Source organism: Micropterus salmoides, unplaced genomic scaffold (assembly GCF_014851395.1).
Source record: "Micropterus salmoides isolate LMB-PRFRI ecotype aquatic unplaced genomic scaffold, ASM1485139v1 Ms_hic_scaffold_18, whole genome shotgun sequence".
Taxonomy (NCBI): Eukaryota; Metazoa; Chordata; class Actinopteri; order Centrarchiformes; family Centrarchidae; genus Micropterus; species Micropterus salmoides.
Genome location: NW_024040928.1, coordinates 5,046,971 through 5,061,718, shown reverse-complemented (window position 1 = coordinate 5,061,718; position 14,748 = coordinate 5,046,971). Strand labels below are relative to the sequence as shown.

The following is a 14,748-nucleotide window of genomic DNA, read 5'->3' as shown; positions in this document are numbered from 1 at the left end:
CCGCGCACAAAAACCCACATGATTCGACTATGTAAATCCTTAGTCAAAGACAGCCCTACATTGGTGAAAGGTAACTAAGTACATTTATTCAAATGCTGTACCTAATTACAATTTAGAACGTATTTACATTTTATCCTTTAATATGAAAGGATATAAAAATATTGTTCTTTTTACTCCACAAAAGTTATTTTACAGATAATGTCTATGAGGGGCAGAGCGGTGGTGCAGTGGTTAGCGCTGTCGCCTCACAGCTTTGAGCTTTGAAGCTTTGATAGTAATACAAAAACAGCAAATAATGCCAATTGTTAAGACATCTGTTAATAAGCAGGCTGTCATTTCAAGAGCTGTATGTTTTTGATAGATAGAAGCAGAACAGCAGAAGAAGGATTAATGCCCAAAAAGTTCTGGCAATGACATAAGTGAGTGAGATTCTGATGGGGGAGAGATAACGGCGTCCATTAGTGTGTAATTCACTGTGTGTGTGTGCCTGTGTGTGAGAGAGAGACGGAAAAAGAGAGAGTGCTCCTTGTCTTTCTTCTCATAGCTTAGGCTAACTAAAACAGCAAATGGTTTTCTAACAAAAACTTTGTTTTTAACTTTGTTACGGCTAGGCTAGTTGACCCAAGTGCAGGACTAATAGAGAGAGGAAGCTGGAGTTAGATTAAAGAGAATTTATTGCAGGGTTGAAGGTATTGGATATTGAGCAGGGCAGACTGGGAGAAAAGATGTGTACAGAACAAGGGTTGGTGGCTGCTGTGCAGAGCAGGGGAAGCTATAGCTGAGAGTCCAGACTGTGAGAGGCTGAGCTGAGCAGGTACAGAGCAGAATCCGTGAATAGTTTAGCCGGGTGGGGGTCCAGGGAGAGCAGACGGGATGAGAGTTTTTTCAGGTAGAAAGATTTGCTTTTAACTTTTATTATAGCGTACTAAATGTTCTTCTTCTACAATAGATCTGATATAATTATTTCAATGTGTTCATAATGTTGTTTGTTTGTTGCTGCCTACAGTTTACTGATTAATTTTAAGATGTAGGCTATTTGACATTTTGATCTGTAATGAAATTAAACAATTGTTAATTAATAAACCCCGTAACTGCCACACTGCCCTTGTCATTGCTCAGTTTAAAGTGCTCCCACACCTATATTTTGTTTTCCCTTTGATGTGAACTGTACTTTCACTGCTGTGTGAGGAGGTCAGCCAAGCGGAAAAAAACCCCTCAATATTCGAATCCAAACAATCAAAATCAAATGCATACCCAACGATCAAATATTCGAATATTTGAATATTCAGGTATTCAGATTTGAGAAACTGTCCCTATTGAACAACAGTGATGGTTACAGAGACTTCTATTGGTCACTTTATGACAGTGTAGTTACATGGTACACAAGAGGTTCATTCTATGAATTACTAACTTGCTCATTTCATGTCTTAGAAGAATTAAAATTGACAACCTGTGTTAAGGAAGGTTAAGTGGATTACATATTGATGTAACATTACTGTAATAATATTAGTAAAAAACATACTCCTTGTTGCTGTAATATGCTATTAATTAAAAAGTTGGGAGAGGCTTTGTTTCTTATTTTGTTAAATACCCTATACTGTACAGCATCATCTGGTCTGAGAGGTTGCAGTGTTTTCAGTTTGGCTGGTTGTTAAGTCCTAAGGTTAATTATTGTTCCTGTAAAATTCGTTTCATTTCTGAAATGAGCTGCTGAACAGGTTGTACATCAGGGGAGTTACTTTTAATACCCAGTAATAGGTAAGGTAATATTATTGCTTTTTTAAGCTGTAATAAGTAATGTATTATAATTTCTGAGTAACAAGCCCAACACTGTTGATTAGAGAACTGATTATCCTTAAATTACATCTGGCTCAAAAATCGGATACAGCAGTTAATTTCCTTTTAAGGAAGGCATCTGGCACCTTATCTCGGCCATATCGGGGCTGAGAGGGAGGTGTGTGTATGTGTATTTGTGTGTCTGTGTGTGTGTTCAGTTTCTTCTCCTTGCTAAAGCAATCAAAGAGAAAACCTGGTTTCACTCATCTGTTTGTGACCAGTTTTACTATGAGTACTTGTACTTTTAAGGCTTGAAGTACATTTACTGCTAATATTAAATTTTTACTGATTATGAATGCAAAACTTTTACTTTTAACAGAGCTTTTTAATAATAATAATAATAATAATAATACATTTTATTTATAGGTGCCTTTCAGAACACTCAAGGTCACCTCACAAAACATAATAAAACAACAGTATAGCAATAAATCGATACACTTAACAATGACTATAATTACAGTGCATAAAATCAGGGTACATAAACAATTGGAAACAAAAGATTGCTGTGACCAGGTAAACAGTGATCACATTGGATATTCCAGTTTAAAAAGATGTGTTTTCAGGCGGGATTTAAAAACTGAAAGCGGCTGAAGGCTCTGGTGGGTGTGTTAATATGAAGGAGTTCCAGTGAGGTCCAGAGGAGCAAGGTTGTGAACACGTTCACACACTGGGATGGGACCGAGTGACATTATAAATTGTGCTTGAAATGAAAGTGTGCTATCGAGGATCACACCCAGACTCTTGACTTGAAGGGAGGGGGAGCTGGGGAGTTGTCAATGGTAAGAGAAAAACTGTCAGATTTAGTCAAAGTGGATTTGGTGCCAAAGAGGAGACCCTCGGTTTTGCCTCTGTTAAGATTGAGGAAGTTGCAACAGAACCAGGATTTGATTTCCGTTAGGCAATCAGAGAGGGAGGTGGGTAGGAGATTTGAGGTAGGTTTAGTGGACAGGTAGAGCTGGGTGTCATCTGCATAGCAGTGGAAATAGATGCAAAATTTACGGAAGAAATGGGGAAGAGGAAGATGATGAACAGAAGGGGCCCCAGGACAGAGCCATGGAGAACATCAGTAGTGACGGAGGATAAATCTGATTTGAAATGTTTGAGTTGGATGAACTGAGTGCGGCCAGAGAGATATGATTTAAACCAGTCCAAGGGTGTATCAGTGAAACCAATAGAGACTAATCTGTCAAGGAGGATGTTATGAGCGATGGTTTCAAAGGCTGCACTCAAATCAAGGAGGATGAGAATAGTTCACAGTCCGGAGTCAGCTGCCATGAGAAGATCATTGGTGATCTGGTACTTTTGCTTAAGTAAAAGATCTGAATAGCTTAGACAAGTGCAGAAAAAAGTAGAACGTTGTGGTCATTACATTTTCTGGAAATCCAAAAGGAAGTAACTTTTGGAAGGATGCAGTGTTCCATCATGCTATTCCCAAAGATCCCAAAGGAGTCCCTCTTGGTATAATTCCAGAAGGCTTTGAGAGACGGGTTAAAATCTGTTTATTACAAATCCTAAAGAGAATCACAATTAGGTGGATGAAACCTCACCCTCCATCACATAACATTTGGATTCAAAAAGTAATGTCTGTCTTTGGTCACCAAAGCATCTGTCTCACATTTTGACCACCTTGTTTTTACCACATTTGTCTTACATAGTTAACTTTTGTGTGGGGCAAGCCCAAATCATACGTTGTGTAGGGTCCTTTAGTGTCACCTTGAAAGGTGCCAATAGACTCTCAGCTGGTCACACCCACAACTAACAGTGTTTACACACTCGTTGTGTTTTTTATGTTTATTTAAAGGCTGTTTCAGGCTAATGCAGGGATTTAGGCTTTTAGTGGTACTGTGTATCCAGCCTGCTATTTAACTAGGAACCTTTGTTTATTTGAGCTTACAGAATATTATGTTTTAAAAACAGTCAATTCACAGGTTAAAACACTCTATTATATATATATATATATATATCCTCTACTCCGCTAAGCTGCATGGTAAAGAAGTTGGACATGTAGTGAATATTGAGAAACTTCACTGTTTGAATGCATTTTTGTATGTAAATGTATAAACATTATTTGTGTTTGTGTGTGTAAGTGTGACGTGAGAGAAGGTAAAAAGCAGCGAGTCTCTTTGAGCCTTCGCCAGTTTAGAGTGTTTTTTCCCCCCCTCACCCCAGTGTCATCTCCTTCCACTACCCTGTCACTCTTAAAAATTCTCAAAAAGAAATTGTCAAATTGTTCTGCTTCATCGCTCCTCAAAATTGCCACAGCAGCAATGATGGGAAGTTGTGGAGAAAAATGTATATTAGTGTTGGCCAGCATGGGAAAGCTGCTCCGGGTGAAGTTGTTTTAGGATGGATTCCAGTCCACTAAATCCTTTCCCCCTGAGTCTTCTTGGCTTTTACGAACACAGTTGGCTCTTAATAATGCATGGTGGTACAGTACAGACTGAGCAGCTGGTTTGGAGGTGACTTTGACTTAAGAGCTCTGGACTATATCACTTCTGTGGAGGACTGACTTCTTCATTCTTGGGGATGAGTGGAAGAAAGGCGGGGGAAAAGTTGTGGACAGACTGAGGAAATAATTGCAAACTGAAGGAAAACGGAGAGTTAGAGATGGAGACAGACAGAGAAAGAGGAAGAGAAGACTCAGTGAGGGTTTCTTAAGAGGCAAAATAATTATTCTGCTTGAAAGGCATTTTAAAGACTGAAAACAGTGCATTAGACCAGATTTTCCCACTCAGTACAACTTTCATATTTTGTCATATTTGCATATCATTATGCAATGCCGAGCGTATCAAAGAATCCAGTAGGGGAATGGGTACAAAGGGTTCCATCCAATTTTCTCTTTCTTTTCATTTTTTCTCATACTCCCATTTAGCCTCCTGCTTCTTACGACGTGTCACTGCTGCCCATGAAAATGTCCAATGTGCAATTGACTGTAAAAATGTACATCACAACTACTCAAATATTAAAGTTGCTCAGTGTATGTCGTTCCCATTTCGTTTATTTTCCTCTTTTGTGCTTATCAAAATGTATGTCCATTAGCAGTCATTTACATACAAACTTTATTATGAACACATGTGACTGTATCTGTAACAACGAATCAAGGTCCCATTTTCAATTTAAGCTTTCTGTTTTCCCTAAAGGCACAAAGAGCTACAGTAGGCGTGGGAAATAAAATAAAAGACTCAGTCATTTAAAACATTGACTTTTTATGTGTGTATACTTGTCATGAAACCACATTTTTTATATTGAAGTTGGAGGTTAAAATATGTGCGGATCAAAGTGGAACAGAAATTTTAATTCTCCTCACTTTTTGTGAAATATAATAATGTCTGGTGCTATTAGCTAACAATTGTTGGAATTGCAATTGTTATTTGGATGCTGACAGAGAAACTCACACAAGAAACAAATTCACCCATAGGCATACTCACTTATTCTGGAGGCATAGTTAAGTCTGTCCTGGTATAGGTAATTGTTCAACCTGGGGATTTCAAGGGCATAGTTTCTTTCTACTTACTTGTATCTTGTTTTGCAATAAAGTGCGAAAATCCCAACTTTATCTTCTGTATCTATCTTCTTAACCTAGCGGGTTGATGGCCTCATCCCGAATACACTAACTAGCCATAATTTATCTTGCCTCTTGCACACAATCACACACTCCTAGAAATGATCCGTATGACCCATCTCTCACTAACTGTTGCATAATATCTCCCACCCAACTTTCCTTCTTCCTCTTTGTCACTTTCTTTCTTTCTTGAAACCAAGCAGTCTAATTAGCAGTTTCTGTCAGCTTGCTCCCTCAGGGGGGAACCTCACATTGTGCGGACCCTTCACAGACACACATGCGCACACACACAAACACTCGGATACAATTTCTCTAACCCCTCTGTCAGCATTTCTCTCTCACATGAAATTTGCAGAAAACTACAAACTGAACTTGCTTCACTTTTCTCTTTTAGTTTTTCTCTCTGTGCCTCTCTCTCTCTCTCTCACAAACACACACCTTTTATTTTATATTGGCTATGTGTAGTCAGACAGTGTATTGATGTAATGATACAGTGTAGTGAATATTGTCACAGCACATGGAGAGTTGTTATTGCCCTCAAAAACTTAGTAAATTCCAAGAAAAGTAGGGCTGCTGCTGCTGGAGGAGCTGAAAACCTCTTTGATAGTTTATGTGTTCATTCATTTTAAGGATGTGTTTCAATGTGTATACATGTATAACATCCTTTTCTCACCCCCACAAATTCCACCGTTCATACTCCGTTTTCTTCGACTGCTTTCAGTGGTTACACTTAAAACAGGAATCTTGTCAGGAATCCCTAATCAACTGAAACCCAATTTATCACCTAAACTTTGATCTATTTAAATTAATGCTTCAACTTCATTCTGTGCTTAAACTTAAACTGTTGCACTTCTATTTTAACTGCTATTTTCTTTCAGGATTTATGTTTTGCCATTTTAACTGTTTCACTACTTCTACTATTTCAAATGTTCTCACCACCCAATTTCAACATCAAGCACACAATCATTTTCTAAAGAAAATTTTGCCTTTAGTAGAAGTAGAGTCACCACACCAGATACACTGTCTGTGTGCAAGCTGCAGCAGTTCAGCAAGCTAGCTGTCACGCACAAGTGTGATAGTGACAGTGGTGTAATATAATGTCATAAGTTTAGTTGAGTTGTCGCGTTGGAGGCGAGGCTTCCCGAGCAGCAGGAGAAGCCAGGGAATCTGGGTGATTTACTGTAGATTAGTTTGTTATTCACGTTGGTGGAGACTACTCTCAATTATGGCAATCGGAGGTCACTAAAATCAATGTTGAGCCGGTGTGCACATATGCAAAGACATGACCAATGACGACATGTTTAGCCGCATGTCATTCCACCACTGGCTGTTGAGGTGGTGTCCAGCAAACGATGTGGGCTTTGTAAATAATCGGGCAGACTTTCTGAGGAATACCTGGTCTGATTCGGAGAGATGACAATCACTTTGAAAAGAGCATCTCTCATATCTACAAATCTAGAAACCATGACAATCCAGTGTAGACCCCAACCGATATGGGTTTTTGGGGGCTGATGCCAATGCCGATATTAAAGTGACAAAGAGATGATTTATGAGCCGATATTTTGAAAATTTGGATAGTAGACCCCTTTCCCGTCTTAATATCCATTTTCCTAATGTTTGATGACTTTGTCAGGCAGAAAGCTGTGTTAGATTGTTGTTCAGCTCACATTTTCACTCTAGTTTAGTCATTTCCAACACGCCGACTGTAACTGCAGATAAATTTAGAATACGCCAGAAACTATAGTTGAACCACTCATTACGATGTTAGCGCTCCTCGCCATAGCTAATTTTGCAACGGGAAGTGTTAACTGCTGTACGTGATGTTGGAGAATATTTAGAAGTGCCACACTGTTTCAGAAATAAGTCTACAATCAGGTTTGTCACTTTCCTGTTTCTACATGCTCTGGTAGACTCTGGTCAGCTGATTGTTTTCTTTTGTGGTTTTTCCTGGTAAGGCAGTGTTGTTAACACGGAAGCTGCAGAGCTCCCTCTGGTGGGCAAAATATTCAACACTCATGTCATGAGGATCTGTCTGTTTCTTTTTTACAGTTTTCCAATTGTTTACATGCAATTTTGAAAACCGGGTTCTTTTTCCTCAAAATATAATCACAATTATCCAAACACCACACTCAATTTGCATAATTCCTAGATTGTTTGAAAAATTACACACTTCAGTCAAAACATACACACATTTGTGAAAATGCAATTGTTTTCATTTAACCAACACAGTTCTCAATGATCAGACACCATTGCAGCCAGTTTCACACTGCTGTGATAAATAAAAACACACTTGTAAAAAAAAAGAACTAATTCTAGGAAATGGCATGTGCTAGATTTTTGGCCAGACATTGTTATGCAAGGGCTAATTTAGATGAAAAAAAGTGACAAACCCACAACATTCTTCATGATTAGTTTGAGATATAGGGAGAATGTACACAGAGGCCTACTATAAACTTACCAAGCACTGCACAACACTGATGCTGCAGACTGAATATTCCAAGTATTTATTTCAATACTTACAGTATTTCTTACCATAATCAGTTACAGTAATCCAACAATGAAACAAATAAAATCTGTTGACAAATAAAAATTACTGCATGAAGTACATGCACTTTGACTGTAAAAGCAACAAGAAAACTAACTATTCATCATCCCTGTCTGGATCAGTCCATAAGATTTCATCCACATCACAGATTGTCTTCATTGGCAAGGTACCGTTGGAAGAGTCGCCTCGTGTGACGAACCCACGCCTGCACAGAAGCTGCTTCGATATGATCACAGGCCTGCTCCGTGGCCTGAATGAGGGGCAAACGGTCATAGGGCCGCAGATCGTATACCTTCCACCGCCATGCTGAAAAAAAAAACTATTGGATTGAGGAAGGGGGAAGGTATAAGACTTCAAATTCAGGGTGCTCATGGAACCAATTCTGGACCAGAGCAGCCCGGTGGAATGAGACATTGTCCCAAACGACAATGTACCGCATCTGGTCCACTTGGTTTAATGCTGTGACAATCTTGTGCAATCTGTCAAGAAATGCAAGTATTAGATTTGCATTATAGGGTCCCACATTTGCATAGTGGTGGAGGACCCCATTTTGTGTAATAGCAGTGTAAAGGGTGATGTTACCCCCTCGCTGCCCTGGCACATTGGTGATTGCCCTGTGTCCAATTACATTTCTCCCTCTTCTTGTTTTCGCAAGGTTAAATCCAGCCTCATCCACATATATAAATTCATGTTGAATTTATGCTGGACTCTCTGAAACACAGTAAAAGACAATAGGATGCTATTCAATATCTATTGCACAGTATTTTTTTGTGCCAGATCATAATGAGCAGTGCATAATACCACACCATAATAACATGAATACATACCTCCACATACTCATTGCGCAGATGTTTCACTCTGTGAATTTCTGTCAAATGGTACCCGATACAGTTGCTTCATGTATATTTGATTTTTCTTGAGGATTCGACCTAATGTTGACAGAGAGACTCGTTGGATGTTATTGCAAATATGGTCATCATTGATAATATTGGCTTGGATTTCTCGCAGCCTGATACAATTATTGGTCAAAACCATGTTCACAATGACGTCCTCTTGTGCACGAGTGAACATGGGGCCCCTTCCACCTTGGTGTCCTCGACCCTCAATCCTATGTAAAAAAAATATAAAAAAAAATAAAAATACACATGCAGCCTACTGCCAAATGTCATAGTAAACAATACTGATGATAAGTACAGCAAGCGTCAGTTTCAGTGTACTGTGTGGTTAGCTTACCTTTTTTCTCGAGGAAATGTCCGAATTACTGACGCAACAGTATTTCTGCTGAGATTTGGTTGAACACTTTGTCCAGCTTCCATCAGTTTCAGTCCATGGTTGATAACATGGTCAATAAGTGTTTTCTTTGTTCAGGTCCTATCAACTCTTCAGGTCCTTCTCTACCTCTTCCTCCTTCTCTTCCTCTACCTGGGCCTCTTCCTCTACCTGAGCCTCCTCCTCTACCTCCTTCATCTCCTCTTTGAGCTCTCGCTCTCGCTCTCGCTTTCTTCTTCTTCTTCTAGCTCCTTCCATTTATGTTGAAGACAGGTGAACTCACTGCTGCTGCTGCTGCTGCTGCTGCTGCTGCTTTCTTCTTCTTCTTCTTCTTCTAGCTCCTTCCATTTTTGTTGAAGACAGGTGAACTCACCTGCTGCTTTTTATAGCACACCTGAGTGCTGTGTTTTAAATTAGCACGTGTGCTTCCACACCTGGTGGATGTGATTATCCAATTTGTTCATTAGTGTGGCTTTGTAATGACAAGGAAGTAACCTCACAATCCTTATCTGTGTCTAAGGTGTGAAAATATGTGTAGAGTTTTACAGATCACTGTGTGTAATGTTTTGCAAAAAGGGTGAAGGAGACATTGTGTGTAATGTCGTGCAAATCTGTGGAGGTGTTTTGGTCATTTGAGTAGAATTTTGCAAATTGTGTGGACATTTTTATTTTAGTGTGTAAACAATCGTAAAAAACTGTAAATGCAATTAGCTCATATAGCCAATAAATTGGTCGGGCCCTAATCCAGAGTTGAAACCAGGAGGCAGTCCACTGTTCTCTCTAATGGAAATTAGAGCAGTTACCCACCCAAAAGCTCATAGTAAAAGTTGTTTTGTGACTTTTTAAAGGGGTAAAAACATAGAAGTCACATAATAACACAAACGGACAGAGTCAGCAGTAGACCAGGTGGGTAAAATTAGCATTGCCAAGGGAGTCTGGTGGCTTTGACAAGAGAAATATAGTGATTGTTTGTGGTCTATCTTTGTAAGGATCCTCTCCATAATGTTGTCAGACACTTAGATTAGGCGCAGTTGCCCGCAAGGACTACATTGCAGCCCTGTCTTGCTGCTGCCAGCTCACTCCTGAACCAATTTAAAAATATTTCCCTTTTAGTCACAGACACACAAACATGGAAAAATAGGGCCCAGGTTGCCCTTTTACCCCCTAAAGCACTTAATAAAGTCACCTTTCAAATTATAGCTTGGGCCTCCTGTCCCTTTGTGTCTCGCTCTTGGGTTCACTAGCTCTGCCAGAACAACATGCACACGCACTCTGCAGAGAGACTTCAGAAGGGATACAGCTACAGCCATACAGCCAAGAGCAATGATACTATCATCAGTCTGAAATTGATAACTGAGGAAGGAGCGGAACGAAGAGAGATTGGGGGGGTTCATTCAAATGCTTTATGAATTTGGACTTTAGGAGTGTTTTTAATGGCCTAACTGATGTTCATCAGCATTCCACCAAGGACGCAAGCACAAGTGATGAGACAGCTTCTGTATCCTCTTCACACTCTTTAAACGCTCCCGTCATCCTGTGTATCGCCACATCTCCACGCCTGTCTCCTCCGCTTAAGTTCAAGTCTTACTTGAGTCAATGGGGGAAATTTTTTCACAGCATTTAAACACACTGCGCACCAGTGGAACATTAACGTTATGAACACCCTCTTCCACTTCATCTTTAGGGGTTCATTGTCCAATCATACTTACATGAAGCACTTCCTGTAAATGAGAATTTGCCCTTAATTGGTCTGCCTCGTTAAATAAAGGTCAAAGCCCCCTCCAACCCAACCCTCCACCTCTCCACTTCACATTTTCCAGCTCACCCTTCCTTCCTCCAACTCTTGTTTATACTTCCACGCCACTCTCGCTTGTCAAGCTAATTTTCACTGAGTAACATTTCAAAGAGGCATCAGCCTAATTGCTTGCTAATGAATAGACAGTTCTGTGTGTGTGTGCGCACATGTACACCGACAAACACACACAAACTCTGCAGGAGATGAAGGCGAGGGGAAATGGTGTCATGCAGGAGTGAATTGGTTCAGCCCTTGATGAGGTGCATGGTCTTAACCAGAAATAAACATTAGCTGTAGAGATAATTAGCTATCAGCCTTTTATGGCTGTTGTGGTGTGTGTGCAGATAAATACTATACATATATGGATGTGGGTATATGTGTGTGCAGCGAATGAGGTCATATCAAGGACAGTGGGAGGGTTTAAATTCAGCCTTTTAAAGAACATGAATGACTTCTGTACACGTGGCAGGAATCTATAATCTGCCGCTATGAATGCAAATTCTTACCTCGACCACGCATTTCTCCTTCCTCCACTCAATCATGGATTCTCTTTTTTGCCGATCGTGCTGCTGCCACACATTGCACCTCAAAGTCATACTTTATTCCGCTGAAGTGGCCTCTCCTTATACTGTAAAGTTAGCACAATATATCTTCCGCATCTTCCTGTGAAATGAAGGTCCCATGAGGTGTTTTGGGGAGGTGAGAGCTGAAGTCTTGATACTTGATACTTTCGTTGGCGAGTGTGAACACACACACACACACACACACAAAAACATATTCAAAAAATAAATATATGCTACAAAATTATACAGTGGTCACCCTCAATTTTATACTACCATTCCCTTATTTATCAGCCTTACACTCAGGAACCTCTAGTTTCATTATTTAGAGCACATGCATAAATTTCCATAAGAAACCTCTGTAGCAGTCTGCACTTAAAAATAGTAATCAATTATGTATGTTTACGTCCTCAAAATTTGGCATCTAAACTTCAAATACATCAAACATCAGATTTTAGAACAAGCCTACCAGTGCCGTAACCGGAGAGTTTGGGGGAATATTATTATTTTTATTATTTGCTTTTTTCTTTCTGATGTTTCTGCCACTTAGGGACAGCACAGCAATATCATCATATTACATATTATTGCCATCTTGTTGGCAAACAATTGTCTATTTACCGTATGCATCCTGCAGACAGAAAGGAGCCTTTGCATTCATTTTGAGTTATGTTTTTGGTCACCTGGAAAATCCAAATTTTCAAATTTGTTTTTGTCTCTACCAACTCCAGAATGAAATATCTGGCTCTTCGGCTGCTAAATGCTCCACTATGTTCACCAGCTATTTGCTAACTATGTCTGCTATTTGGTGCTGGGCAGGTAGTGTACAGTACAGTAAGAGCATTTTCACAGAAAACAGTTGCCTGCTTCTAGAAACTAGTTGATGAGCCTGAAACAAAACAGTAAAGTTTCAGGCAGTAAAATCAAAACAATAAACTAAAAGACCATAAAATTCTCCCCAGAGCTCATAATCGAATGATAATTATCTGTGGGTTCATGGGTTCATCCCTTCACTTTATGGGTAGATCCAATGTTAATGAAAGATACTGATTAAGTACAAAGCTGGGGTCAGAATGCAGTGAGGCAGGGTGAAACAGCTAGCTTGGCTCTGTCCAAGTTAAAAAAAGAAACTGCAAAAAAACCCTACCAACCCCTGTCACTGATGAACATGTTTGTGTGTTTTTTTAACCCACACAAGCTATTTCTTTAAAAACATCAGTTTTCCTATCTACGAGCCAGTCTATCCTCCTTCTTCGGGTATGGTGCGAGTTACAGTCAGCAAGTGCGGCTTTTGATTTCAGTCTCGTTTTACTACATTAATACCAAACCAGGCAACCTCATTATAATGACAACACTTGGGAACTGCCTCTCCCTCCAGCTTTTGTTCTCTACGAAATTGTTGCAGCATGTACCTCCCTCCCCCACAAATTGTTGTTTTTACATTTCTGTTCACGTGTAGGTTAAACAAATGGCATTAAAAGTTAATAAGACTGCCTACTTTGGTTAATTGTTTCAATTTAAAATGAGCCAGGCTAGCTGTTCCTCACTGCTTCCAGTCTTTATGCTAAGCTAGGCTAAACATATCCTGCCATCACAGATGACTGATAATGACTAACTAATTTATTTAAAGTTCTGTTATGATAATCAACAACTACAACTATTAGTGGACTAAAATGGATGTGGATGGATGAGGTTTTTCACTGCGTCTGCACACACACACACACACACACACACACACACACACACAAACAGTGCATTCTGTCTGTCTAAAACTATCTCCCTCACAGCTCTCACCCAGTTCCTGCTTCTGTCTCTGATTCTCTCTCTCTCACACACACATACACACACACAGAAGTTCAGCAGAGGTAGAATCTCACTGTCACATTTTCACACAGCAAAATCTAAATCATATGCTTCTTGCTTGCACTCAGCATTAAACACATGACGACAAATCAAAATCAAATCAAGCTGGTATAGTCACGTACACAATCACACACCGTACAACGTGTAGTGAAATGTGCAGGTTACTGCACAGGTAAGAAAAAAACACAGAGGCAGCAAAATATGCAGTTACTGTCCATGGTTTTCTAAAAGAGTTAATTACAATAAGCAGACCACCGTGGAGTATCAAAAATACTCATGAATTTAGTGTTCATAGGCAGCACATTTTCACACATTTTAATCCTATTTTTCTTGTGTGGTTACTAAATATTAGTTCAGCTTTGGACATGCTGGCTTTGATGTTCTGTATAAGCCTCTGTTGTTGAAGTTTGCCGTCAGCTTATGAGAAGCAGAGATATAATCAAACTGACCGTCCACAAGCACAAACAGCGTGACACTTACATCGATATATGATTCATAAGAAGCCAAACTTGTGCATTGCTATGAGTATTAGCTTAATAAAAGAAGGGTTTTCATTTGAAAATATCTTTGTTGATTCTTTTAGATAAAGAAAAGTGTGTCTAGAAAAGGCGAACAAGTAATATCAGGCAAAAACATTCTTATGCCAGACTAAATCCACACAACAAAGTATATTTTGAATATAAAAATGCGGTCTATCTGCACCTTAACACCTTAACAACTACTCATCATTTTGGATATGAAATCCATTCCCAGAGTATTGGGATTTTGTCAAGTCTAAAGTCATGAGATCAATGAATTGTTTGTGACTCAAATCACATGACTTCAGTCATCTCTCATACCATTACCAGGTCCAAGATGTATTAATGTATATTTGACCGTGATTGTCTGTGCAGTTTTTTGCGGAATATATTTATGAGCTTATGAAGTCACTGGAAAGGTACTTAAAGCCTTTTTCACCTACTTTCCTTCCACTTTCCTTGCCTACAGTACAAGGACAATCTTGTTTCATCTTTCATGACCCATACTCATCTGAGTCAACAACAACAAAATGTTCTGTGAATCCCAGGAAGATAAATACTTACCTTTTCCCGGTTTGTCTCCTCACAGAGGGAGAGACTGCGGAACATCGAGAGGATCTGTAATCTGCTGAGGAAGGTAAGCAGAGAAACAGTTTGCAGATGACACCCTACTTTCACCTGATATCTGATACTTTTAAATGTATTACTGCGTGTTTTGGCTTCATGCATCCTCTAAATGTTGTAGTCTTACCACTGGCAGCATTTAGCACAATTTCCTTGTCAATTTTTAAAAATGCAAGTCT

The 14,748-nt window shown here is 39.5% G+C and overlaps 1 protein-coding gene and 1 long non-coding RNA gene across 2 annotated transcripts in view; one reads left to right on the top strand and one right to left on the bottom strand.

Moving 5' to 3' along the window:
• Window positions 1-14,748, top strand: part of cnih3 (cornichon family AMPA receptor auxiliary protein 3) — an 83,490-nt gene that overhangs the window by 20,783 nt on the left and 47,959 nt on the right. The window contains exon 3 of the mRNA XM_038727803.1: window positions 14,535-14,582. Coding sequence (XP_038583731.1) covers window positions 14,535-14,582 — 48 coding nt within the window. The remainder of the gene's footprint in view (window positions 1-14,534; window positions 14,583-14,748) is intronic.
• Window positions 7,594-9,374, bottom strand: LOC119909546. Its single transcript, XR_005445476.1, has 3 exons — window positions 9,177-9,374; window positions 8,771-9,051; window positions 7,594-8,654 (listed from the first exon to the last, which is right to left on the bottom strand). It is a non-coding gene; the product is annotated as an uncharacterized LOC119909546 (long non-coding RNA).